General features: G+C 40.0%; 4 protein-coding genes across 4 annotated transcripts; 1 reads left to right on the plus strand and 3 right to left on the minus strand.

Annotated features, from left to right (window-relative positions):
* Positions 1 to 1,220: 1,220 nt before the first annotated feature.
* Positions 1,221 to 7,122, minus strand: atp6v0d1 (ATPase H+ transporting V0 subunit d1). The gene is made up of 8 exons (XM_073837048.1): positions 6,921 to 7,122; positions 5,228 to 5,399; positions 4,726 to 4,904; positions 4,495 to 4,574; positions 2,995 to 3,072; positions 2,710 to 2,886; positions 2,467 to 2,544; positions 1,221 to 2,361 (listed from the first exon to the last, which is right to left on the minus strand). Exons 1-8 carry the CDS (start codon positions 7,045 to 7,047, stop codon positions 2,200 to 2,202), a joined length of 1,053 nt encoding a protein of 350 aa, XP_073693149.1. The 5' UTR covers positions 7,048 to 7,122; the 3' UTR covers positions 1,221 to 2,199.
* A 2,333-nt stretch (positions 7,123 to 9,455) lies between these two features.
* Positions 9,456 to 11,321, plus strand: agrp (agouti related neuropeptide). Its single transcript, XM_073837600.1, has 3 exons — positions 9,456 to 9,564; positions 9,889 to 9,968; positions 11,066 to 11,321. The coding sequence occupies exons 1-3, from the start codon at positions 9,456 to 9,458 to the stop codon at positions 11,255 to 11,257; spliced, it is 381 nt and encodes a 126-aa protein (XP_073693701.1). The 3' UTR covers positions 11,258 to 11,321.
* An 8,051-nt stretch (positions 11,322 to 19,372) lies between these two features.
* On the minus strand, positions 19,373 to 21,270 carry LOC141331989 (chymotrypsin A-like). The gene is made up of 7 exons (XM_073837049.1): positions 21,201 to 21,270; positions 20,965 to 21,068; positions 20,800 to 20,879; positions 20,590 to 20,668; positions 19,984 to 20,164; positions 19,693 to 19,826; positions 19,373 to 19,591 (listed from the first exon to the last, which is right to left on the minus strand). The coding sequence occupies exons 1-7, from the start codon at positions 21,250 to 21,252 to the stop codon at positions 19,430 to 19,432; spliced, it is 792 nt and encodes a 263-aa protein (XP_073693150.1). The 5' UTR covers positions 21,253 to 21,270; the 3' UTR covers positions 19,373 to 19,429.
* A 3,158-nt stretch (positions 21,271 to 24,428) lies between these two features.
* LOC141331990 (chymotrypsin A-like) lies at positions 24,429 to 26,387 on the minus strand. Its single transcript, XM_073837050.1, has 7 exons — positions 26,301 to 26,387; positions 26,065 to 26,168; positions 25,900 to 25,979; positions 25,690 to 25,768; positions 25,087 to 25,267; positions 24,766 to 24,899; positions 24,429 to 24,661 (listed from the first exon to the last, which is right to left on the minus strand). Exons 1-7 carry the CDS (start codon positions 26,350 to 26,352, stop codon positions 24,500 to 24,502), a joined length of 792 nt encoding a protein of 263 aa, XP_073693151.1. The 5' UTR covers positions 26,353 to 26,387; the 3' UTR covers positions 24,429 to 24,499.
* Positions 26,388 to 27,328: the final 941 nt, after the last annotated feature.

The raw sequence follows: 27,328 nt of genomic DNA on the forward strand, positions 1-27,328 counted from the left end.
AAAAGAAATGTTGTGCAACCCAAATGCATTTACAAAAGTAACAAGAAATGTAATGTTGCTTTTAGTAACTTGTATATTGAACTACATCAGATTTGGCTAAACTAACTGTATTTGTTTTATTGCGTGGAAATGAAGAGAAGGAATACCACATGTAGTACTGTAGTAGTCAGCAGTAATATTTCAACATCAACACTGGTCACTGAATTAAAGAAACCGGCTGGGGAATCTGAAAGATTTATGCATCTTCCAGGAGTACTAGCATGACCTGTGTGGCAGTAAGAGGACGAACTCAGTTTAACCTCATTGTGCTCTTCTTTTGGCTGCAGTGAGATGGCTGCTAAGATAATTTGCTTTCAGAAAGGTCGCTAGAGTCCAAAACAATTTTGTCTTCTGATCTGCAGGTCCAGAGAACTGCGGAATAAAAAGGCTGTGATTGTGTTCGGTAATTAAGCGTTTTTAATGAGGCCTGAATCTTAATGTTTTAGCACGTAGAAAGAACGAGGATGGGGTAATCAGGGAGTGATCCAAAGACCCCCCCCCCCCCCATCCCCCTATCCCAACAGAAATACAAAACTCCATGTGCTGCGTGGGTGTTTAGAACATCACTAAGCCCTAAGATCATTTCTTATCCACTGTTTTAAACACACAGATAACCAGCCATTCAACTACATGTTCAAACCAAGTCAGGTATTACAAAAGACTGACAAAGCTCTGTCAGTAAGCAGCTGGCAGGGCATTCACGTGTATAGGTATAGATTAGCTTTTGGCAGAGTACAGGGAGTAACACAGAGTTAATTACAAATATGGCATCATTAGCCCCAGGGGCCTATCGTAGGGTTTGGCAGACTCTAATCTTCCCGTCAACTAAACATCCCAAGCTTTAACGTCTTAATACAATAGCACAAAGCCCTAGACTAATTTCGATTATAATGAATATCCTAAGCCTGTGTCGGACAGTACAGTAAATCCTTTTTGTTCAGCTAAATGTCTGTCTGCAGTATAATTGTAATTTAAATTCTGAGGCTCATACTGGAGGCAAAATGTCAAGTCAAAGGCAAAGGGCATACATTGATAAAGGATGATTGGGCTCTGTGCACCATCTGGTGGTGGATAATGCAATTACAGTACTATTAATATTATTGTAGCTGTACATGAAATAGCGGCTGTTTTCATCCCCTTTTTTCCTGAAAGACAGATTTAAAAAAAATACAGTCACAGAATTACTTTATATATAGATTTCATTTAAACACAGACAATATGGTTACAACAATACAACAGATTTAGCTGAGAGCAAGGTCTTTCTTAATATTAGATCCATTTGACCTCACTCATTCAGCTGTCAATCATAAAATATGATCTACTCCATAAATTATGTTTTAAGCACAAATATTAGCACTCATTTACAAACGGGAAGCACACAATTCTCATTTTAACAAACAGACATAGTGAAGAATCTATACACAAAAGAACACTTTCCATGTTAATTTCCAGCAATTCTCTTTTTTTATATAAGGATAATCCCATTGTTATTTGTTAAACACAAGCAAAACAATTACTCTGTAAATCAATCATAAATCCGTTCTTATGTAACTGAGCAGTTCAACTGAATAAAATGATTATGCAATTTGATTTACATAGAAATTCATTCTGCTTGTGTTTCAAAGGCTCTTTCTCTAAATTACAAATGATTCTCTAACACTCATCAGATGTGGATACTGGGGGATCATGAGTGTTTATAATCTGAAAATGTACATTAATTAAAAGTATGCAATGCATAAATAATAATGGAATGTGTTTTCTTAGCCTACCACAGGAAGAGTTTGACACCATAAGTTTTGGATTTCACATAAACTTTCCTGTTTTTCTGTAATTCCCTGCATCCTTTACTTGCAATGGGTTGTGACTGGTGGCCAGTTGACATGGTTTTACAGTCATGACATCATGAAGAAAAAAAACATTTATTACTTTTCTAAAACGTTTCTTTAAAAAAATCCAAAGGGAATGCAACTGCATTGTTTTGTCTGTTGAACAAAAACTAATGATCCTTTACTCTAATAAAGACAATCACAATGAAAGGTAAGAGTGGCGTAGTGCAAGAACCAGGGAGGAGACAGAATCATCATTTTCAAACCTTAACATAACAGAGCACAGGAGATACATGCCATGTGGATCATTATTCAAGACTTATATTATGTACCATTAGAATATGGGGATGTAGTTGTCAATCTTAGCCCGATGCCTTTGGGCAATGCACTCAGCAATCCACACGATGTTTCGGCATTCTTGCTCCTTCAACTTGACGTAGGCATAGAACACGCTGAAATGAAACTGATTCAGGAAGGCCAGCTTGTTGAGTTTCACCTGCAAACACATAACCCACATTTTATTGACTTTCAAACAGACTTGGATTATAATTGTCAATGCAGTGACATTCTCACTTTTCAAAGTGTAAAAACTTTTGCTCACCTCATGTTCAAAAAAGCGATCCTCAAGGGTTTTGTCTCCTGGGTTGCTGCCAGCACCCTCAAAGAGGAGCTTGTATTCCTGAAGCAACATGAACTTAGTGTTAATCCTGCAATCATTTTGGTGGCCAAAAATACCAGAGACACACGCTGTGTGAATCATACATCAAAACAACTTTAAAGAAACAGTTTATAATTTAATCAGGCTATCAATGATGAAATGTCTAATGTCTACACAGATACTTACAGGATAGTATTCAGCTACAGCTTTGACCTGCTCGTAGTCATCTGCACGGGCTAGCTGCGCAAGACCCTCTGGGTAGAGCTTGCCACAGTGAGGGAAGAGTTTAGCTCTGTCTTCTTTGGAGAGCTCCGTGCCGAAGGAGTTAATGGTAATGATGAAAGCTCTTCTGTCTGCCTCAAACTGAAACACAAACAAATCTGTGCTTTAGTTCTTAAAACACTGAAATACCTCAATTATCCTATTTCAGAATCAGGGTCCCTGTACTTGATTTTACAGGTGTTTACTTACCTCCAGAATTGGGCACATGGTATCTGCAGTTGTGCCACCCAGTGAAGTGCAGAACTTGTAGAAAGCTTCTAGATAAGCCTAAAGACAAAGAGAGGAGATCAACCACAGCTCATGATATATGTTATATATATATATATATATATATATATGTGTAAATAGTAACTGATATATTGATACAATAACTGATGTAATACTGACATTATTACGCTGGAAACATGCCTAGCATTTTGTAATCCTGCTTACCTTATTGCTATTTTGTTGTTACTATAATAACTTTTTCATTATTTATTTCTTAAGATCATCTTATCTTAGCATTTTATCGACTATATATATTTATTGCAAATGAAATAAGATGACCAGGCTTACATTTCACTGCAAGTCACACTACCAATCAAAAGTATTTGGACAGTAAGATTTTTAATGTTTCTTTTCTGCTCACCAGGCCTGCATTTTTTTTAATCCAAAGTACAGCAAAATAGTAAAAATGTGACTTTATGTAATTTATTCCTGTGATTTCAAAGCTGAATTTATTAGCATCATTACTCCAGTCACATGATCATTCAGAAATCCTTTTTGCTGCTCAAAAACATTTATTATCATTATTATGTTGAAAACAGCTAAGTAGAATTTTATCAAGTTTCTTTGATGAATAGAAAGCTCAGGAAAACACCATTTATCTTTTGTAACATTATAAATGTCTTTATCATCACTTTTGATCAAGTTAAAGTATCCTTGCTAAACAAAAGTGTTAATTTCTATCATTTCTGTCCCTTCCCCTCACAAAAAAATTATACCGACACTAAGCTTTAGAATGATATAGTGTATAATGTTAGAAAAGCTTTTTATTCCAAATAAATGCTGATCTTTTGATTTTTTTATTCATCAAGGAATCCTGAAAAAAAAAACACTCCACTGTTTTAAATATTGGTAATAAAAAATAATCAAAAAATGTTTCTAAAACAGCAAATCAGCATATTAGAGTGTTTTCTGAAGGTTCATGTGACACTGAAGACTGGAGTAATGATGCTGAAAATTTTGCTTTGATCACAGGAACCCATGCACTACCCGCACATACACAAACCTGCAGGTTTCCGACCGTGCCTATACATACTTGTCATGTGAAAATTGTCATGTTTAAAGGCAAAGTTCACCCAAAAATGAAAATTCTGTCTTTGATTACTTACCCTTATGTCGTTCCAAACCCGTAAGATCTTCATTTATCTTCAGAACACAAATGAAGATATTTTTGATGAAATCTGAGAGCTTTCTGATTATTGACTATTTTACTGATGTCCTTGAACATGACAGTTGCGTTGCAGTCTAAGCAGGGTCAGAAAGCTCTCAGATTTTATCAAAAATATTCAATAATTTGTATTCCAAAGATGAAAGAAGGCCTTACGGGTTTGGGAAGACATGAGGGTGAGTAATTCATGACAGAATTTTTAGTTTTGGGTGAACCTTGAAGATTTACAACCTAGTATCTTCCATCACAAGGCTGACCTTGTAAAGAGTGTTGCGAATTATTTCAATGTTCATCTCATCCAAATCCTGCTCAGAGATGCAGTCCTGAAAGAAAGCAGCTGAAACAAACAGCCATTAATTACGATCTCAAAATAAGCAACTGGTACGTTTTTTTGAGCTGTTTCACGAAATTTCTGAATGCTTAAAAATACTGACAAGATTTGCTTTTTCTTGACACATGTGTTATGTGTGAATTTTAGATTGTCTTACCAAGTGGTGTATCCACCAGGATGGCATTATAAAGCTCTGCTGGAGTTTGGGCAATGTTTACAGCCTCCATCTGTTCAAAGCTGCCAAGCGGATGGCACTTGGGCACCAGCTCTGAAATGGCTCGCTGATGCAGAGTTCCAGTGATCAACAGGATGACATTGTCAATCATATAGCTGTACCTGAAAAGGCAGTAAGATGAAAATGAGCTTAATAATGGGTCCTAATAAGTAAAGTAAAAATAAAATGTATACGTCATTCAACCCGACCAATCAAGTTGTGAACGTATCACTATGCCTTAAGGTTCGATACCGTTAGGATCGCTGTCAAAAATGCCAGTGGGAACATTAAGCGGATGAGAACCAAATATATAATTTTCCTTTTTGGTCGGACCAAATGAACCGAACTAGTCAAAAAATGGCAGAGAAAGCCAACAGAATATTCTCATGCAGTGTGAATTTGAAGCTTGGTTTGCTTATACTCCTTAATGTCTGACTGCACTCACGTGATGAAATCCATAAAGCTGGCCAGAGGCTCATAAGACTGGTTCCTCATATGGCGGAACTCAACCACCATCTTCTCTTTCAGCTTGTCATCAATGACGGAGACAGTAAGGGGAGAGGCTTCATTGGCCAGGAAGCTTCCATAGTCAGTACTCTGCAAGTGAAGCTTCAGATCTGAGGAAACAGAAACATATTAATGAAATATAGAGAGATTTTATCTAGAAACCCAAAACCTCATTATTCAGTGGTAACTGGTAAAGGGTTGTATTCTGGCAGTGATATCTATATTCATCTGAGAAGTGTTTTTACACAATTTCCAGTTCCCTAAAGCACAGACAAAAATTCCAAGTGAGTCACTTGCCACTGGTTTTTAAAAGGAGAGAGAATAAAATAAAAAATTTTGCATTAATTACTTTAAATTATTTCAGTTAATTTGAAAGGACAATTTTTTTTTATAAAGTGTGAAATATTAGGATGCAGCACAGGCTGAACAAGCAAACAGAGGACATTCTTACTATTACTTATGAATTGTATGATTTTTACGTATGAGAAATCTCACCAAGAAAGACTTAATAAACATAATACAACATAATAAAAAAGCTACATTTTTTTATAATATATCATAATTATTATATATCATTACAGAATAAACATAAGTTGGAAACACCAGAAAAAAAATGCAACTCTGATTGTGTTAGTAATGCAGTATTTCTCAGGGAATAACCATGCTCTTTCCCAGCCAGTAAATATATTTAGGGAGATGTTTACACTATGCAAGAAGAAAGTAAATTCTATCCAATAAAAGTTGTCCATAATTGTCACAATTTCTTTAATTAAAGCAAAGTTGTGGTTTAAATAATTTGAGGTAAATTTCTGACAGAGGAAAATTATAACCTATTAAATTATAACCTAAGTCATAAATTCTTAGGTTAAAGGAGAATCTGCCCATCTTACAGAACTGACGTCATGTGATACATCACATGACCAGCACCATCTACTATCGTTCCTTAAAATGAAACCTGCATTTTTCATTTATATAAAAAACGTTAACATTTAACTATTTAACCTCAATCATTGCTGTAAAAGGCTCCGAATATATTAGTCGACTTAACATTTGAAAAACGACGTTGCAATACAACCGGTGATGCTCTGGTAACCCGTCAGTCAGTCTGGTTAAACGGAGGCCTTATTTAATGAATACTGTACTATACATTGTGCATAAATGAATCTACGAGTGCATAATTAAAATAAACATTTGCGTACAATCATATAAAATGAACACATAAATAAACATCAGAAAATAGCTGACACTTAGAATGTGTTGCTGATAGCATCACAGTTAGCATGTACATTTAAATGCTAGTAGTGAGTAGTAACATAATATAATGATCACAGGACTTAAATTGTTTCCTTAATAATAAGTCTGAGGAAAATGAGCAATATGTAATATAGGGACGTAAAAACTAATAACCTACTGTAGGGGATTTAAAAGCTGGCTAAAGAAGCAAGCTAACTGACATTAGCTGTGCTATAGTTATATGACGATATATAAGACACCACAGCAATGATAAAATTCGGTTTTGCATCTTTAATCGACGATAAATGTCAATAGCGACACGTAACTGTATGTGGAAAATCGTGAATAAAACGGACAGCTAGCAGATCAAGCTAGCAGCCAACACACAGTCTACTCACCTTCCAGAGTTTCACACTGAACGAGATTCAAATAATCCGCCTGAGATAAAATACCAGCCTTAAAACCTCTCACCAGCCCCTCCAGATAACCATTATCCACATTAAAATATAATTCAGAGAAAGGCATTGTGAGAAAATAAGACTACCAGTGTACTAGCTTAAGAGAAAGATGGATGTAGCCTTAATGCAGTCTTCAGGGTTAGTGCTGTATGATTCGTGAAGAATCGCTCTTTCGATTCGGATCTTTTTAGTGAACTGTTTAAACAGGTTCACAAAACTGATCTGAACCATTCACTGAGCCAGAAAAGCTACAAAAAACGAATACTGCATTGTTTGTATGACAGTTTAATCAGTGTTCATACGAAAAAAAAAATGAATACATTTGTTTTCACCAGAAAGATGTATGAATTTAAATTTTAGTTTATTGTACATACAAATTTGAATTTCAAAATGACTTTATTCTGAGCTGAATCCTACAATACAAAAATACATAGCTAATGATAAACAATTCAAAATAAAAATAGCAATAGGCTAAATATAAATAATCATTATTGAAGAATTTTAGAGTAGAGCCGTGATGACGTAAAAGAACAGATGAGAATCGTATTGAAAATGAACTGTTCAAAAGAACCGATTCGCTGAATGATTCGGACTTCCCACAGCTGAATGAGGGAAGTTGCGGATACCCGGATATACTCACACACGCGGACACACACACAATCTCATGTGACCGAGCATCTGACCGTCAAACCTTAAACACTGATCTCAGACCAGCCCTAAAAAATCACCCGAAGAGAGGAATCAACTCAAGAACTTGTCTGGACTGAGCAGGACCTCAAACTAAAGATTCCACATTTATTGTTTGTTTGTTTAAATGAATGTTTAAATGTGAATGTTGTCCTTCAGCATTTTTTTTCTGAACTATATTTCCATCCTTACAAACCAGCTGTTTTTCTTCATTAATTAAAGGCCACTGGCTTTTGAAAGGCAGAGGTGCACTCTAACATCCAACATTATACTTGATGTAACCAACCTATAAGATAAATGAAGAAGCCTGACCAGCTGATGCTGTTCACCACAAGATTATTAATTATTGTACATCTTCACATGGAGAATGAATAGATTTCTGTGAACTCATCACTGCGTCTGATAAATTCCTTTTTGCTGCAAAATTAAATGATGATAAAGTGTCTTTCAGCGGAAACGCTCAGTCCATTATTTCTTCAAATATGCCGTTATGTTCCAGGGAGCAGGATATGAGCTGAAATCATCGTAATTCAATACTAGTCCGCTAAAAGCATGCCATAGTTTAAAATAGCACCAAATATTTGTTGATGAGAAATTGTTTGGTGACAGCTAGTTAAGCGTTACATATACACAAGATTTATTTGTTTATTTATTGTAAAAAAGACAGATTCACTATACAGCTGTTTCTTTGTCTTAGTCGTTTAAACTAGTAATTCTGACTTGATCTGTTTGTTTGATCAAAAAATGCTCTAAATAACACAGGTTTCCGTTAATTACACATTCTAGTCACCACTTATAAACAATTCAGATCAATCTGACCTTACAAAGAGAAGTACTGAATTTCTTATTCGTAAACAATTTATTTCTTCACAAATGGATGCTGTATTGCGTCATCAGCGTTAAAACAGCAGGCTGGAGTCATCAGCCGATTCTAGCTGTATTAGCTTCATAATGAAGTGTTTACTGGTCAGTATTGAGCATTAACTAGGCCTATAGGATGGGAGAGCATGATATATGATTAGCCTGAAGAAGGCTAGAAATGCAGTGTCTATCGCAAGTATTCAGGCCTTTAACTGATTGCTTTACTAAATATGTTTTTTTTAAGTAGAACAAAATAAATGAATATGTAGCTACCGTACATATCTAAATATAAATAATGAATAAATATAAAAAAAAACTAACTGTGTAAATAGTAAAACTGTAAGCATGCCTTGTTGCAATATAAACAAGCCACAACCAAAACTAAACATCATTCAGCTAATATTTCTTCTGAGAATTGGTTCAAAATGCAGCACCAATGCAAACTACCTTTCATATAATTTCCTACTTTGTTGTCAAAATCTAAAATAGGTTACACCATCCTCTGGGAAATGTTATTTATTATTTTTTTCCTGTGTTGGGCTTATGTGTGTGTCAGTGTTTGTGTGGGAGTTGTGTGCCTGGCACAAGAGACCACACCTCCATCCACTGATCAGGACCATGTGTCCATCACCTCCCACCTCAAGTAGCCTTATAAATTACAGAGTCCAGTGCAGATCCTCAGCCTGGGACGCAGAACCTTGCAGGTAAGTCAATCATACTTTACTTATGCATGTGCATGTGCATGTGCATGTGCAAATACAAAATGCACATATGTCTACATGCTCACAAACAAAAACAGGATTTCAAACATTCAAGAAATGATCAGTGATTCAGTCTATGTTTTCCTGACTGCACTCTCTTTTTTCAGTGAATACATCTGGATCACTAAAAGTGTAAAGTTTATCTTGTTTTTGAGTTTGAGTGATTATGATGCTGAACATAGCTATTGTCAGCTGGATTTTGATGAATGTCATGGTGATGGCGTCACATCCAAACCTGAGACGTAGTGAAAACTCCTTTGCTCTATCTGACACAGGTACGGTTTGATGTTATTTTCCAAAGTTCTGTTGATAATTTTTTACATTAAATGATAAAGAATGAGTCTTGATACAGAAAAACTACTTCAAGCCACTTTGTATTTATTTCAAAATCAATCAATTTCTAAAAATGTATCTGGATAATGTAAAGTGGATATCATTTACCTTATGATTTATTCATTATGGGAGTACACAGCATTTTTGTAAAAAAAAAATGTCAGTACTTTATGATTAGATCCTTTGTTACATTATGTACTAGATTAATGAATTTCAAATGTATGTCATGAAATGGTTGTAATTTTTTTGTGTTTGATACATCATAGACTTGCTACCTGGAGTGGAGCACCTTGAAATAAACTCAGAAGAAGAAAAACTGCTAGATGACCTTGAAACATATGATGAGGTGAGTAATTGACATTTTGCATACGCATTTAATATCAAGTGACTTGGAGGCCATACGTCCCATGATTGTGAAAATGACAGTGGTAAATTTATTTCAAAATCTTTATTTTATTTTGGACAGTAAGATTTTCAATGCTTTTTAAGTCTCTTTTGCTCACCAAGCCTGCATTTATTTGATCCAAAGTACAGCAAAAACAGTACAATTTAGAAATATTTTTACTAGTTAAAATAACTGTTTTCTATTTGAATATATTTTAGAAATGCAACTTATGCCTTCAGAGCTGAATTTTTGGCATTGTTACTCCAGTCACATGATCCTTCAGAAATCATTCTAATGATTTGCTGCTCAAAAAATATGTATTATTATTATTATTATGTTGAAAACAGCTGAGTAGATTGTTTTCAGGTTTCTTTGCATTTATCTGAAATAAAAATAATTTGTAACATTATAATTGTCTTTATCATCACTTTTGATCAACTTAATGCATCCTTGCTACATAAAATATTTTCTATAATTTCTTCTCAGACTCTAAGCTTTTGAATGGTATAGTGTATAATGTTACATACGCTTTTTATTTCAGATAAATGCTGATCTTTAGATCTTTCTATCCATCAAAGAATACTGAAAAAATACTGTTTTAAATACTGATAATACCAATTTAAAATGCTTCTTGAACAGCAAATCAGCATATTAAAATTATTTTTTGAAGAATCATGTGACACTGAAGACTGGAGTATTGATGCTAAAAATTTAGCTTTAATCATGGGAATAAATTACATTTTAAAATATATTCAAATAGAAAGCACTTATTTTAAATAGTAAAAATTATTTTACAATGTTACTGCTTTTGCTGTATTTTGGATCAAATAAATGCAGGCTTGGTAAGCAGAAGAGACTTCTTTAAACAACATTAAAAATCTTACTGTCCAAAGATTTTGACTAGTCGTGTCAGCAGTGTAATACACAAACTTGCACTTGGATGTTCTGATTTACCTGAACATGGTACTTGACCACTGCTTTAAGCTATAAATTTCCTTTGTGGTGATGGATTTTTTTTTTTTTTCTTTTTTTTTTTTTTTTTTTTGGCATAACTACAGGATCTGAGTAAGGCTGTACAGCTGCAGAGAAGAGGCACACGTTCCCCCAGCCGCTGCATCCCTCATCAGCAGTCCTGCCTTGGCCATCACCTGCCCTGCTGCAACCCCTGCGATACGTGTTACTGCCGTTTCTTTAAGGCCTTCTGTTACTGCCGTAGCATGGATCACACCTGCAAGCACGAATATGCATAGAGCCAAACTCTACTCTGAAATGACTTACTGTGGCTTTACATTTACAGTTTATACAACTATAGAATGTTTATGTGGATAGTGTAAATATACAGCCTCACACTATCCACAGACAAGTTTGTTATAATGGTTAATAATGTTTAATAATAAAGCTGCACAAAGCATAAAGAGTGCACCTTGGCTCTTAACATTTCAAATTTGTATTGCTGCAGTTTTACGGTGTAATTTTATTTCAATTTTAAGGTCTATATCTACTCAAATATTGTCTCAGATATTTTGTATATATGCATTCAATAAACTCTGATTATTGCAGATGTGTAGAGTATAAAAGAGCTATAACAGGTATCCAGTCACCTGACATTAAAATCATTCAAATCATTCAAATCAACCAGTCATGGTAAAAGATTGTAATCTCTGCTTAACAAAAGGTTGCTAAAAAACACATATAACCTAGTGAGTGGGGTAAGGAATGGATCATTTCTTGAAAATGCAGCAAGCATTCTGCAAACCAAATTGGACAAAAATGCCCCTGCACAATCATATTAAATATAATACGTCAGTTGCTAACAAATTGAAAATAAATGGAAAGTGTTGATTGTGGCATTAAATTAAAATCTGCTCATGTTGTACTTGTACTATATTTTGCATGCGTTTTTACAGTGTTGCGCATTCTAACCAATCACAAACGATTCTGTTGAGCTTATGAATGCATTGGTCAATCAGAGTCGTTCAGATGAGTCATCGCTGAAACTCAGTTTTGTTCAGTGCGAGAGCTGACTGAATTCAATTAAAACAAAGCGCAGATGTATGTACAATGTAAGTAAGAGGTTAATTTCACAGTTTATACAGCCTAAATGATTATAACGATAGTTTTGGGGGGGTTTGAGAGTGCTTAAAATCGCGATGTATCGAAGTTAGTGGTCATGTTCTTCACTCACGTTATGTACCCATCTTTTTCAGAGGGTACGAAACCATTTGTACATTTTATGGGTCTAGCTCTCTGCGTCCAGCAATTTTGAGCTGTAAAAACAGTTTGTTTTGCTGTTTGATATTATAAATTGCCGTCTTACCATTACTTAATTATGAGCACCGTGGTTTGTAGTGCAAACAGTTCTCTTACTAGAGGGAACGAGTACTGCGTAAGAAGTATCTTACGCTAGGGGGAAAATCCTTTTCTGCGAGATATTGAAGCCAAAAATTATCCTTAATTTTGAAATAATGTAAAGCGCGTTGCAGCAGCATACAGACATAGGCGAAACAGCTTGCGCGCCTATTGGCTGCTCTGCGGCAACTGCAGCAGCCTATTAGAGCGAGGCCTGACGCGACGCCAGATCCAATGGGGGCATTTCGCGCCCTTTGCGTCGCTTCGCGCCCTTTTCGTAGCTTCCCGCCTAAAAGGGCGTGGTCTAGGCCTATAAATATCGCTCATAGGCAGCTATTATCTGATTTTTCATCCTTCAAGCGAAGCAAACGCATCGCTGGAGCCGGAGAAGAAGCCGCCGTCGATTGCAAGCATCTCAGCGGGACGAGTCTCTGAAGCTGCTGGCCACGCCGCCTTCCGTGCCTTCCTGCTGCGCTTTCCGGCGCTCATATCCTTTAATATCTCAAGTGTGTGTCGCCGCTGCGATACACACTTCTCTATAAAAGAGCAGGCGTCTTTTTAAAGATGCCTTCCTGCGGCTCATGCAGAGCCACACTCAGTGACGGGGACCGCCATATCGTCTGCGTTTCCTGCCTGGGTGAGGAGCACGCGGCGCTCGCGCTCGCTGAGGGCGGCTGCCCTCATTGTGAACTACTGCCGATGGCGACTCTGAGGACTCGCCTGGCACTCTTCGCCGAATCTGCTCCCCCGCCCGCCACGGTGTCGCGCCGTAAGAAGCGCCGTGCCCAGCGGGCACCGGAACCCCCCCCCAGCCGACAAAGCTCGCCGGTTCGCCCGCCAGCTTCACCAATCTCGTCAGCCTCCGTCCCAGATGTTAAGTGGCCGCTGCCCGCCGCCGCTTGCACCGACACGGTTGACGAGGGCACAGTTATGGAGGAGGAGGATTCCTGCTCTATTCTGGCGTCAGGTAGTGAGGATTGGACGAGCTCTGTGGACCTCGCTCCCCCCGCCCACGCTCCGTCAGGCTCGAGAGCTTCGATCGAGGCAGAACTGATGAGGATTCTGACACAGGCCACGGCGTGCCTTGGCCTCGAGTGGTCCTCACCGGAGCAGCCCGCTCATAACAGGTTGGACGGCTGTTTTCTGCCGAAAGGGGAACGCGCTTCGAGCGCGTGCAAACCAGCGCCTTTTCTTCCTGAGCTTCACGAAGAACTGGCTAAATCCTGGAGCGCCCCTTACTCAGCGAGAGTGCGCCCATCCTCTTCTCTAGCGTTCTCCACTGTGGACGGCGCCGAGAAAAAAGGATACCTCTCTCTGCCGCCTGTCGAGGAGGCGATAGCAGCCCACTTGTGCCCGCCCTCCGCTGGACGGCGTGCTAAGTCGACGCTGCCGTCTAAAGCATGTCGCCAGACGTCAAACCTGCACAGCCGCGCTTACACCGCCGCTGGGCAGGCAGCGTCAGCGCTGCACACAATGGCCACGCTGCAGGTTTTTCAGGCTGACCTCCTCCGAAGGATGGATGAGGAAGGCCCTGACGCGATTTGTGTGCCGGACCTAAGGAGCGCCACGGACCTCGCACTCCGCGCTACAAAGTCTGCAGCACAGGCCATCGGACGCAACATGGCTTCGCTCGCTGTAGCCGAAAGGCATTTGTGGCTGACGCTTTCGGAGATGGCTGAGTCTGAGCGCACCGCGTTCTTCGATGCTCCGCTCTCTCCCGCTGGCCTTTTTGGATCCTCTGTCAAGGACTTTGCAGAGAGATTCGCTGAGGTACAGAAGGCGTCCCAGGCGATGAGGCACTTCCTGCCGAAACGCTCCAGCTCTGCAGCCGGCCGTGTGAAACCGCCCGCGCAGAGCGCACGACCCCAGCCACAGCCCGCTGTTGCCGCTTCGCAGCGCCACCGAGCGCAGGGCGCGAGACCGCGTTCCCGCTCTTCTGGCCGCCGTCCCGCTGGTCGCGGCCCGAGACCCAGGTTGGATTTGAAACCTGAGCCTCCGAAGCAGTCCTAACAAAGCTAGGAAAAAGACGGTGCGCGAGTCCCGCTGTCGCCGGACCCCCACCAAAGGTATTTGCTTGTTCAGTTCCAAGTATTGTGACTGTTCCAGTGTATTTTGCAGCCAACAAACCGGCTCTGTCGCCCGTTTGCCTGTACTCAAAAGCCGTTCTCACGGCTACCCAGATAAATCCAAAAAAGAGTGTATTTTCTGGTGTCCCGGCCACGGCCGATGGTGTTTCACGTGTCAGAATGCCCACTCCCCAGTGCCCATTTCTACACATAAGCACACCCTGTCTAACAGGTCAAGCGCACATAAAATCGACTCGAATCGATTGCGCTTCACAACCGGCCACGGCCGATGGTGTTTCAAGTGTAGTCAAAATGCCCACTCAGTGCCCATTTCTACACACAAGCACAACATGTCAGACAGACCCTGCGCACATAAAATCGGCTCAGATCGATTGCGCTCCACAGGTGATAGACGTGCCCACTTTACAGTGCCCACAGACATCACATCACGCACGTCAAAAGGTTTCCGTAAAAGCGAAACTAACGTGCATGCAGGCGAACGGTGTTTGCAGTGTGTTAAATGTGCCTGTTGCCACACGACCACATCCACACACAGACATAATAGTTCCCGCTATCAGCGTGCCCCACGCCTCGAATGTCAGCACGTCTCTAGTGCCACAGCACTCCGAAACCACTCCGTTACGGATAGAACGGAGCGCGTTTCGTATTCAACCTCTAGCTATTCATGCAAACGCATGGGAAAAGCTTCCAGGGGTTTCGAAATGGGTGCTGGACATTATAAAAGGAGGCTATTCGCTACAGTTTCACCGACGCCCGCGCCGCTATACAGCGCGCGTCGAGACCACAATGCAGACAGAAGCAGCACAACTGCTTCGAGCCGAAGTGGCGAAACTATTGAGCAAAGGAGTCATAGAGCCCCTTTCTCAAGCTCAAAGCGAAGGAGGGTTGTACAGCAGATATTTCCTGGTACCGAAAAAAGACGGGGGTCACAGACCCATATTAGATCTAAGGCAACTGAACAAAGCGCTGGTGAAGCGTCGGTTCAGGATGCTCACGACCAGAAAAATCCTCGCGCAAGTTCGCCAAGGAGACTGGTTCGTGTCAGTGGATCTGAAAGACGCGTATTTTCAAATACAGATAGCGTCACGTCACAGGCGATTTTTGAGATTCGCCTTCGAGGGCCAGGCATATCAGTACACAGTCCTGCCGTTCGGTTTGTCCCAGGCACCCCGTACATTTACAAAGTGCATGGACGCAGCGCTCGTTCCTCTCAGACTGAAAGGCGTGCGCATACTGAACTATTTGGACGATTGGCTGATTCTAGCGCAGTCTCGCTCAGTGCTTGTACAGCATACGACCATGTTACTCGATCACCTCGAGAATTTGGGTCTCACAGTCAATTGGGCGAAGAGCTCCCTGTCCCCCAGTCAGAAAACTTCCTTCCTGGGCACAGAATTGGACTCGCTGTCAATGATAGCGCGGCTGTCATCACAGCGCGCAGCAGACATTCAGCGCACAGCGGGCTCGTTCCGCTGCGGCGCGTCTGTCCCGCTCAAAAAATTTCAGAAAATGCTGGGTCTCATGGCCTCAGCGTCATCAGTTCTGCAGCTGGGTCTGCTGCGTATGCGTCCACTGCAGTTCTGGCTGAAAGCGCGCGTCCCGCGTCAAGCGTGGGCGCCCGGTCGGCTTCGAATCACGGTCAATCAGAAATGTATCACAGCCCTGAAGCCGTGGAAAGCAGTCGACTGGTACCAGTCAGGTGTAAGCCTGGGGACTTTCTCGAGAGTAAAAGTGGTGTCTACGGACGCGTCAACCTCGGGATGGGGGGCTCTGCTCGAGGGCAGACCGTCTTTTGGCCAGTGGTCAGAACGGGAAAAGCTCCTACATATCAACTGCCTCGAAATGCTGGCAGTACAGAACGCGCTGACGCGCTTCTGTCCCCAAATAAAAGGAAACCATGTACTAGTCCGCTCGGACAACATGTCAGTGGTTTCCTATATAAATCGCCAGGGCGGTCTCAGGTCCAAAAACCTATACAGACTTGCAGAACGCCTCCTGGTATGGGCTCAGCGCAACCTGCGCTCGCTGAAAGCAGCGCATGTGCCGGGGCTTCTGAACATAGGACCAGACAGACTGTCCAGGAACAATGTTCCAGCAGGCGAATGGTCTCTACACCCACAGACAGTACAAATGCTGTGGAAAAAATTCGGCAAAGCGGAAATAGACCTTTTTGCGTCTCCGAACAACGCTCACTGTCAGGAATTTTACTCAAAAAGCAGAGACGCGCTGGCCCACGAATGGCCCCGCCGTCTTCTCTATGCTTTTCCCCCCATCTCTCTCCTACCTCAGGTGATAGAGAGGGTCAGGGAAAAAGGATGTCCAATACTGCTGATAGCGCCGTTTTGGGAAAACCAGCCCTGGTTCCCAGCGCTGATGCAGCTGACGAGCACCGCCCCGTGGCCGATACCAGTGAGGAGAGACCTTCTCTCTCAGGCCAGCGGCTCGATTTGGCACCCTCACCCAGAGCTGTGGTCCCTTCATGTCTGGGCCACCAGCGAATATATGATGAACTCCCAAAAGGAGTATTAAACACGATCACGCAGGCTAGAGCCCCTTCTACGAGACGGCTCTATTCCTCAAAATGGTCAGTGTTTTCGGGCTGGTGCGCAGCCCGCGGCTTGTCACCCACTAACTGTGGTGTGATGGAGGTGCTTTCCTTCCTACAAGAGCTGCTGGACAAGGGCAGAACCCCGTCCACGCTCAAAGTCTATGTGGCGGCTATAACGGCGTTTTCGAGCGCAACGTTAGGTCAGTCAATAGGAAGGAACGATTTAGTTATTCGCTTCCTGAGGGGAGCTAGAAGACTAAATCCCCCCAGACCTCCCTCAGTCCCCGTATGGGACCTTTCTGTGGTACTAGAGGCCATGAAAGGCGGACCATTCGAGCCTCTGCAGACGATTGATTTGAAATACCTGTCTCTTAAGACTGTGTTTCTGCTGGCTCTCGCTTCAGTGAAGCGCATAGGGGATTTGCACGCACTCTCTGTGAGCGCGACGTGCATGGAATTTGGACCTAATGACTCTAAAGTCATACTCAAACCCAAGCATGGTTACGTTCCAAAATCACTCAACACACCGTTCAGGGCACAGGTCATCGCGCTGTCAGCCCTACCGGTCAATGATGAGGAAACGGACGCGAACCTCCTATGCCCAGTCAGGGCATTACGAGCTTACGTGTCTCGCTCGTCTGCTTTTAGACAGACAGATCAGCTTTTTGTTTCGTTTTACGGGCGCCCAAAGGGACTGGCCGCTTCGAAACACAGCCTATCCAGATGGATAGTTGATGCTATTGCGTTGGCATATGCTTCCAAGGGCAAGCAGTGCCCGCTAGGTGTCAGAGCACATTCCACGAGGGGCGTGGCCTCGTCGTGGGCTTGGTCGAGTGGGATTGCCTTACAAGATATTTGTACGGCGGCGGGCTGGGCCTCTCCGTCTACATTTATAAGGTTTTACAACCTGGAGGTTCCCGCCTTACAGGCCAGACTGCTGTCAGTCTAGATATTCAGTGTTGTCTGACCTGATTTATCAGCTCGAAATGCTGCGTCTACTGAGCACAGCTCTAGGGTCGACAGTGAAAGTAATAGCAGCACAATATGTGTCTGGGCAAACTGTGTGATGACCCTTATTCTTACGTCAGCTCAGGCCGTAACCCCGCCCTGTATGTACGTTTACTCAGCGTCTGAGTGACGCTGCACTATGTGGAAGAGTGCGGCGTTGCCCCTCCCTCTTCCCCGGACTCCCTGTGAGTTCTATAGGTGATTATGAACTGTATGAACCCCGGGCTTTCGCCCTTGGGTCTTTGGTGTCAGATCTCAGCATGCACGGCGTTTTACACTGGGTCCCCTAGCGTAAGATACTTCTTACGCAGTACTCGTTCCCTCTAGTAAGAGAACGTACTCGGTTACTTACGTAACCTCGGTTCTCTCTAGAGAGGGAACGAGTACTGCGTATCTTGCCGTGCATGCGCACGCTCTGGTTGCTTTGATGATGAAAAACCAGATAATAGCTGCCTATGAGCGATATTTATAGGCCTAGACCACGCCCTTTTAGGCGGGAAGCTACGAAAAGGGCGCGAAGCGACGCAAAGGGCGCGAAATGCCCCCATTGGATCTGGCGTCGCGTCAGGCCTCGCTCTAATAGGCTGCTGCAGTTGCCGCAGAGCAGCCAATAGGCGCGCAAGCTGTTTCGCCTATGTCTGTATGCTGCTGCAACGCGCTTTACATTATTTCAAAATTAAGGATAATTTTTGGCTTCAATATCTCGCAGAAAAGGATTTTCCCCCTAGCGTAAGATACTTCTTACGCAGTACTCGTTCCCTCTCTAGAGAGAACCGAGGTTACGTAAGTAACCGAGTACGTTTTAATGTTTACTGCAAGTCTCACTCATAGGCTTACTTCTGCGTTGAAGAAAAAAAGTGGACATTATTTATTCGCTGTTTGAATAACAGTTGGCAACTAATTGGGAATGTTTTTATTAAACTGTGATAATGTTAAATACAATTTCAGTCTTATTAAAAATATTTTATTAGCCTACATGACACCCATATCTGGTACCATCCTAAAAAGACATGTTTATGATGTGTAGTAAATAGATTAGGTTGCTTTTAGCCTTAGTTCACCCTATGCCATTATGGAGCTATTCGTATTATTTAAAAAAGCACCCCAGGATACACCTCATTAAATCGGTTTAGAAAATAACCAGAGCATGTTTAAGGCAAATAGTGGCTATTTTGAAGAAGCTAAAATATAATGCAGTTTAGATCTAATACTTGTAATCAATACATATAGTAATTCCCAAATGTGTTATTTCACACTATTCTAAAATGGGGACAATAATACTAGTAAAGAATACTGGTAGCGAATAATTACAGTTTAATAAAACTATTTTTCAATATCTGGCCTTTATAATAATTAATCCAAGACATTTGAACTGAAGGTCATGTCATATATCTTTATTAATGAAATTAAAGATAGTATTCATGGCTGCTTTAGTTGGCAGCAATGGTCTGGTCAACCCAGGCACGGAGCTTGGTGACGCGGGCGTAGACAGCAGGGGTGGAAGTGGAGCAGACGCTGCTTCCCCAGGACACGATACCCACCAGAGTCCAGACTCCATTCTTCTCGCAGACCAGAGGACCACCAGAATCACCCTGGAAAGCACAGTTTGTAATTAAAACATTTATCAATATGTCTGAAGAAATGATAAATTATTTGAAATAGTAATCATATATATTAATTTGGGACAGCTCACCATGCAAGAGGAGACACCGGAGGCTCCAGCACAGATCATGAGGTCAGTGATGTTGCTTCCCCAGTGAGTCTTGCACTCATCGTTGGTCAGCAGAGGCAGAGCAGCCTGCTGGAGCAGGGGAGGGGTAGAAGCAGCTGAAAGGGCAGATTGACAAGATAATTAACAGAAAAAATATCAGGACAGACATAAATCAATCCAATTCAGGCTTGACTTTATTAAACTACAAATAATATGCTAAAATATACATTCAAAATTTGGGAAAAAAAAGGAAATAAAAAATCTGAAACTCACCATTGTACCTGGTCAGGCCCCATCCAGAGGTCACACACTTCATGCCTCCAGCGAAGTCGTCAGTGGTTTCGGCGAGGCACACAGGAGACACGTGAGAGTTGAGCTGAGCAGGAGAGGACAGCTTGACCAGGAGGATGTCGTTGTTGATGGTGAAGCTGTTGTAGTTAGGGTGCCTAATGGCCTGTGGGCAATGGAAAGACAGGTAAGCATTCAGATTTTCAAGAAGCAGTCTGTGAGGACGCTCTACTCAGTTTTCTGTTAGAAGACCGTCTCCACTCAGGTACGATATCTGCTGCTGAATCTTAAGGGAAAATAAGTCATATTATACCTAGGTTGTGAGTGTGAATGTGATGCAGTAATACAAACACCAAGTTATTGTTAGGAGTCTATGGCAGCCATATGAACTGTCGATAGAAAAAAAAACAATAATTTGGTACACTAATTGAGGTTGTCCTGAATAGTAATTTTAAATATTTTCAGAGCTGTCGAACGAATGACTCATTGTCCATATGATGTTTTGATGTAATGAATTTAAATGTAGCCTCCACCACTGCCATAACAGTAGGAAATGAAACTGAGTATAACAGATATTGAGGGTCTACAAACCTTTCCAACATTAATGGTCTGAATGGACTCAGCATTAGATGAACGATCATGCTCACCCAGGACAACGCGGTCAGAGGTCCTGTAATCAAAATAATCAAAATTGTATAACCCAAAATCTTTTTGCAACAGGACATGTAATGCAAACATAATCCTTACAGACTAAACATTGTGAAGTTACACTGTAGGTTTTCACCTTTAATACTGTCTTACCTGGGATCGCAGTGAGCAGCAGTCACAACCCACCACTCATTGACCAGGGAGCCACCGCAGTAGTGGAAACCAGTGTAGTCCTGTAATAAATGTAAAATGATGTAATAAATTAGTAAACCTTTTGAGTTAGCATTTAAAAGCTATTGTTATTGGCACAGATTTTACCTGCAGAGACACCTGCCAGGGCCAGGAGTGAGGCCTTGCCTCCTCACCATTCACAATCCTGGAGTAGCCAGTAATAACAGGGGGGATGGCAGGAACGCCACAGCCTGACAGACCAAAAAATAACACCGAAGCAGTTTAAGCAGAGTCATGCGTTCTAAGAGCTATCTAATAAAATGTATCCAGGCTTAAAGTCTGTAATTAAAGTATTTTATTATTTTTAAAAAACAGTGTCGTACCATAGGCTGCCCCAAAGAAGGCAAGACAGGAGAGGATCCACAAGACGGCCATTGCTGCACTTGAATGTTGTCTTCTCTTTTGAGGGCTTTATATACTCTGCCCTTATTCATACGTTGGACGTCTTATCTTGCCACTGTGGGATATTGTGCACCTTGCAAATGAGAGTTTTTTTCCATTCGTGCAAAAGATAATGCCTCCTCCTTCTGATTGCTTTAAATCAGCTGTAATTCTTTGATCTGTGAATTAAATTTACTATTACGCATTTGGAAACAATTTTAAAAAGTAATAATTTTATAATATCATGCATTTCCTGGAAGTCAATCCCTTAACCTTGACATTGCTAGCACCTTACTGAGCTGCAGAAATACTACTAAATACCTCTTATGCCACTTATTCTCAATACATTCTATACTGTACTCAGAAGATTGATAACCTCCACTTCATATGAATGATTATTGATAATACTTGTGTGGAGGAAATGTCTGTGACATATTTCATGGCTGAATTTTGTCATTTTGTGTAATATCCTTTATTAATTAGACTGCACAAAACACATCCTATACATTTAAATCTGAGGTTTTTATGTTTTGCGTATATCAAATAAGCTTATTGAATAAATTCTGCTCACTTTAATATTTGTTGCGTAACACACATTTCTCAAAAGTCATCGTGTTTATTGCAATAACCCTGAACCTGGTTGTATTTTCATACACACTGATAAAGCTGTGTTCTTGGTTTCAAGGCCTCCGTGTTCACATCTGCACTGGTTCCCAGGTCTCGTAAATTTCTTCATGTAGCCTATTCCCTATATGTACGGTAGTGCAACTGTATGTACTGTAAATGTACATAAGCACATTAGTTGCATTCTGCAACCAATATACTTTGTACTAAATATCAAATATTCTGAAATGCGAATCTTATGACAGAAGAATATGTTTATTCAAATTTACATTTTATTCATGTCGCGCTCATTTTAAATCAGAGATTTGAATCGAATGGAAATGCAGCAGCTCCATAGGCGTACTTTGCGAGTAGGACATGTCCCCACCACTTTTCACCATGGTCGATATTGTCCACATCAATGTTTTTGAAACATCTCTCGGCAAGGGTGTACATGATGCAGATGAAGCATATGACATTTGTTTCTGGCAAATAAGCTGCGATCTGGTGCTGGAATCTGTTGTTTTTAAAATCAAGCTGAACGTTTACTGCAATGTTTTAGTGACAGAATGTTTCTTGTGGTGCTTGTACAATCTCACAGACCAGCGCTTCAATTTATCACTTAAACATTGTGGAGACTATATATTCATTCCGGTTAAATTTATTCCAAAGTGAACAATTTTGGGCCTAATACTGTCCTATAGCCTAATAATAAAGGCAAAAACTATAGAAATTCATTCTAAAGAAGCATTCAATATAGCTAATATTGCTTAGAAAATATGAAAGTTAAAATGGAGAGTGGAGAGACTGTAAATGCCATTAAATAATATTTTTTGTGTGTTTAAAGATTTATTAATTATTAATTTATTCATAATTGCTTATCAAGGCTGCATTTATTTGATCAAAAGTACAGAAAAAACAGTATTATTGTGAAATATTATTGCAATTTAAAATTCCGGTTTTCTATTTTAATATATTTTAAAATATAATTTATATCTGTGATACAAAGCTGAATTTTCAGCATCATTACTTCAGTCTTCAGTGTTACATGATGTGAAATCATTCTAATATGCAGATTTATAATCAATGTTGTAAACAGTTGTGATGTTTTTTCTTTTATGAATAAAAAGTAAAAAAGAACAGCATTTATTCAAAATAGAAATCTTTTCTAAGAATTTAAGTCTTTACTATCTCTTGTATTTAAGTTAACATATATTCCTTGTTGAATAAAAGTTTTGAACAGTAGTGTATATTGTTACAAAAGATTTTCATTTTAAATAAATGCTGTTCTTTTTTACTTTTTATTCATAAAAAAATCCTGAAAACAAGTATCACAGGTTCCAAAAAATAAAAAGCATCACAACCGTTTCCAACATTGATAATAAATCAGCATATGTGACCCTGGACCACAAAACCAGTCTTAAGTAGCACAGATATATTTGTAGCAATAGTCAAAAATACATTGTATGGGTCAAAAACATTGATTTTTCTTTTATGCTAAAAACCAATAGGATATTAAGAAAAGATCATGTTGCATGAAGATATTTTGTGAATTTCCTACCATAAATATATCAAAACCTAATGTTTGGTTAGGAATATGCATTGCTAAGAACTTAATTTGCACAGCTTTAAAGATGATTTTCTCAATATTTAGATTTTTTTTTTTTTTTTTTGCACCCTCAGATTCAAGATATTCAAATTGTTATCCTATCTTAACAAATCATACATCAATAGAAAGCTTATTTATTCAGCTTTCAGATTGTATAAATCTCAATTTCGAAAAATTGACACTTATGCTAATGAACAGTTCAGTTTTGCATTACGTTAATAAATTATATTTTAAGTATATTAAAAAAGAAAACTATTGTTTTAAATTTCAATAATATTTCACAGTATTATTGTTTTTTCATATTTTTGTTTAAATAAATGCATCTTTGGTGTACGGAAGAGATTTCTTAAAAAAATACATTACAAGTCTTACTGATCCCAAAATGTTGAATGGCAGTGTATGTGATAAAGCTGTCCGAAGCTATTGTATTTAATGTGTGGTTATACAGTGTAATTTGTTAGAATTCAGCAACATATTCAAATATTCTATGCAGTAACAGTATATTTATACAAAAGACAAGACTGTTATCATAATTGATATATAACAAAAAGTAACTTTTTTATTTATTATTCCATTATAGATAACAAATGAATGACAGGTGGCAAAATTAATATCATATATATCATCATATATATCATTATATCATATAATATCAATATTTTGCCTTTCTTTTCTTGGCATGTGAGTATTCATTACATACACACAAATAAATTATTTTTTTCCCAATTCATTGTCATTTACGTTCACAAAGTGCTCCAGCTATAAAAGCCTGCATTATATTGCTATTTTTAAATTTCAGAATTAATTTCAAAAAGAATTTTCTACTCAATTTGTAGTTATTAAAGTGATGCAATAAGATTTAATCACTTTGCAAACACATTGAATGCCCACTGTCCACTGTAAATTACTCTGACTTAAGTTAGAATTCTTTTTTTACTACACAAGAACACACAGGGAGTTTTTGTTTTCTAAAAATGAAACTTTATTGATTAACACTGTGACCAAGAACTAATGTATAAACATTGTGCTTTAGTTTGCAGCAATTGTCTGGTCAACCCAGGCACGGAGTTTGGTGACACGGGCGTACACGCCAGGTGAATTGACTGAGCAGACGCTGCTTCCCCAGGACACGATACCCACCAGAGTCCAGACTCCATTCTTCTCACAGACCAGAGGACCACCAGAATCACCCTGGAAAGCACAGTTTGTAATCAAATAATTTATCTATACATATAAAAAAGAAATTTTAAACAATACAAAATAATAATCATATATATTAATTTGGGACAGCTCACCATGCAAGAGGAGGCACCAGCGGCTCCAGCACAGATCATGATGTCGGTGATGTTGCTTCCCCAGTGAGTCTTGCACTCATCGTTGGTCAGCAGAGGCAGAGCAGCCTGCTGGAGCAGGGGAGGGGTAGTAGCAGCTGAAAGGGCAGAATGGCAGGATTTTAAAAAACTTTCAACAGAAAATAAATCAGGACAGAGAGCAAATTCAATTCAGGTTTGACCTTATTAAACTACAAATAATATGCTAAAATATACATTAAACATTTGGGGGGGAAATGCGAAATTATACAAATGCTAAAATGAAATAAAAAATCTGAAACTCACCATTGTACCTGGTCAGGCCCCATCCAGAGGTCACACACTTCATGCCTCCAGGGAAGTCGTCAGTGGTTTCGGCGAGGCACACAGGAGACACGTGAGAGTTGAGCTGAGCAGGAGAGGACAGCTTGACCAGGAGGATGTCGTTGTTGATGGTGAAGCTGTTGTAGTTAGGGTGCCTGATGGCCTGTGGGCAATGGAAAGACAGGTAAGCATTCAGATTTTCAAGAAGCAGTCTGTGAGGACGCTCTACTCAGTTTTCTGTTAGAAGACCGTCTCCACTCAGGTACGATATCTGCTGCTGAATCTTAAGGGAAAATAAGTCATATTATACCTAGGTTGTGAGTGTGAATGTGATGCAGTAATACAAACACCAAGTTATTGTTAGGAGTCTATGGCAGCCATATGAACTGTCGATAGAAAAAACAATAATTTGGTACACTGATTGAGGTTGTCCTGAATAGTAATTTTAAATATTTTCAGAGCTGTCGAACGAATGACTCATTGTCCATATGATGTTTTGATGTAATGAATTTAAATGTAGCCTCCACCACTGCCATAACAGTAGGAAATGAAACTGAGTATAACAGATATTGAGGGTCTACAAACCTTTCCAACATTAATGGTCTGAATGGACTCAGCATTAGATGAACGATCATGCTCACCCAGGACAACGCGGTCAGAGGTCCTGTAATCAAAATAATCAAAATTGTATAACCCAAAATCTTTTTGCAACAGGACATGTAATGCAGACATAATCCTTACAGACTAAACATTGTGAAGTTACACTGTAGGTTTTCACCTTTAATACTGTCTTACCTGGGATCGCAGTGAGCAGCAGTCACAACCCACCACTCATTGACCAGGGAGCCACCGCAGTAGTGGAAACCAGTGAAGTCCTGTAATAAATGTAAAATGATGTAATAAATTAGTAAACCTTTTGAGTTAGCATTTAAAAGCTATTGTTATTGGCACAGATTTTACCTGCAGAGACACCTGCCAGGGCCAGGAGTGAGGCCTTGCCTCCTCACCATTCACAATCCTGGAGTAGCCAGTAATAACAGGGGGGATGGCAGGAACGCCACAGCCTGACAGACCAAAAAATAACACAGAAGCAGTTTAAGCAGAGTCATGCGTTCGAAGGGCTATCTAATAAAAATTTAGCCAGACTTAAAGTCTTATTCATAAGTATCTTATTATTTAAAAAAACAGTGTCGTACCATAGGCTGCCCCAAAGAAGGCGAGACAGGAGAGGATCCACAAGACGGCCATTGCTGCACTTGAATGTTGTCTTCTCTTTTGAGGGCTTTATATACTCTGCCCTTATTCATACGCTGCATGTCTTATCTCCCCACTGTGGGATATTGTGCACCTTGCAAATGAGCGTTTTTTTTCCATCTCTATACAAAAGATAATGCATCTTCCTTCTGGTTGCTTTATATCAGCTATAAATCTTTCATCTGTGAATTATGTTTACAACCAAACCATCAAACTTGATCATTTTATCAGTTCATGCATTCCCTAGAAATCAAACCCTTAACCTTGACATTGCTAGCACCTTACTGAGCTGCGGAAATACTAACAAATACCTATTAAAGGCTGAATGCTGAATTCTCTCAGATTCACAGTGATTGAAAAGTGTTCTAATACTGTGAAATACAGTTCTTAGAAAACTGTACCTGTAACCTCCATTTCATATGAATGATTATTGATAATACTTGTGTGGTGGAAACGGAAAACATATTTCATGTGTAAATTGTGTCATTTTGTGTAATATCCTCTATTAATTAGACTGCACAAAACACTTCCTGGAAGTTTAATTAGAGGGTTTTATATTTTGCATCTGTCAAATAAGTGTATTGAATGAATTCAGCTCTTTAATTTTTTACATTTCTCAAAAGTCATCATGTTAATAACTCTGACCCAATTGGTTGTATTTTTTAATACACACTGATAAAGCTGTGTTCTCAGTTTCAAGGCCTGTGTGTCCACATCTGCACTGATTCCCAGGTCCTGTAATTCTCTTCACCTCTAAAGCTCTGTCAGCTTGGATGAAGGAATGAAGGAATGAGCTCCGGAAATGTTTGATTGGGTTCAAGCCCAGGCTGTGGCTGGACCACTCAAGGACATTCACAGAGTTGTCTATACGCCACTCTTGCTGTGTGCTTAGGGTCATTGTCCTGTTAGAACGTGAACCTTGTGCCCAGACTAAGGTTCTGAATGCTCTGGACTGGGTTTTCAATAAGGC

Source organism: Garra rufa, chromosome 3 (genome assembly GCF_049309525.1).
Source record: "Garra rufa chromosome 3, GarRuf1.0, whole genome shotgun sequence".
In the NCBI taxonomy this organism is placed as follows: domain Eukaryota; kingdom Metazoa; phylum Chordata; class Actinopteri; order Cypriniformes; family Cyprinidae; genus Garra; species Garra rufa.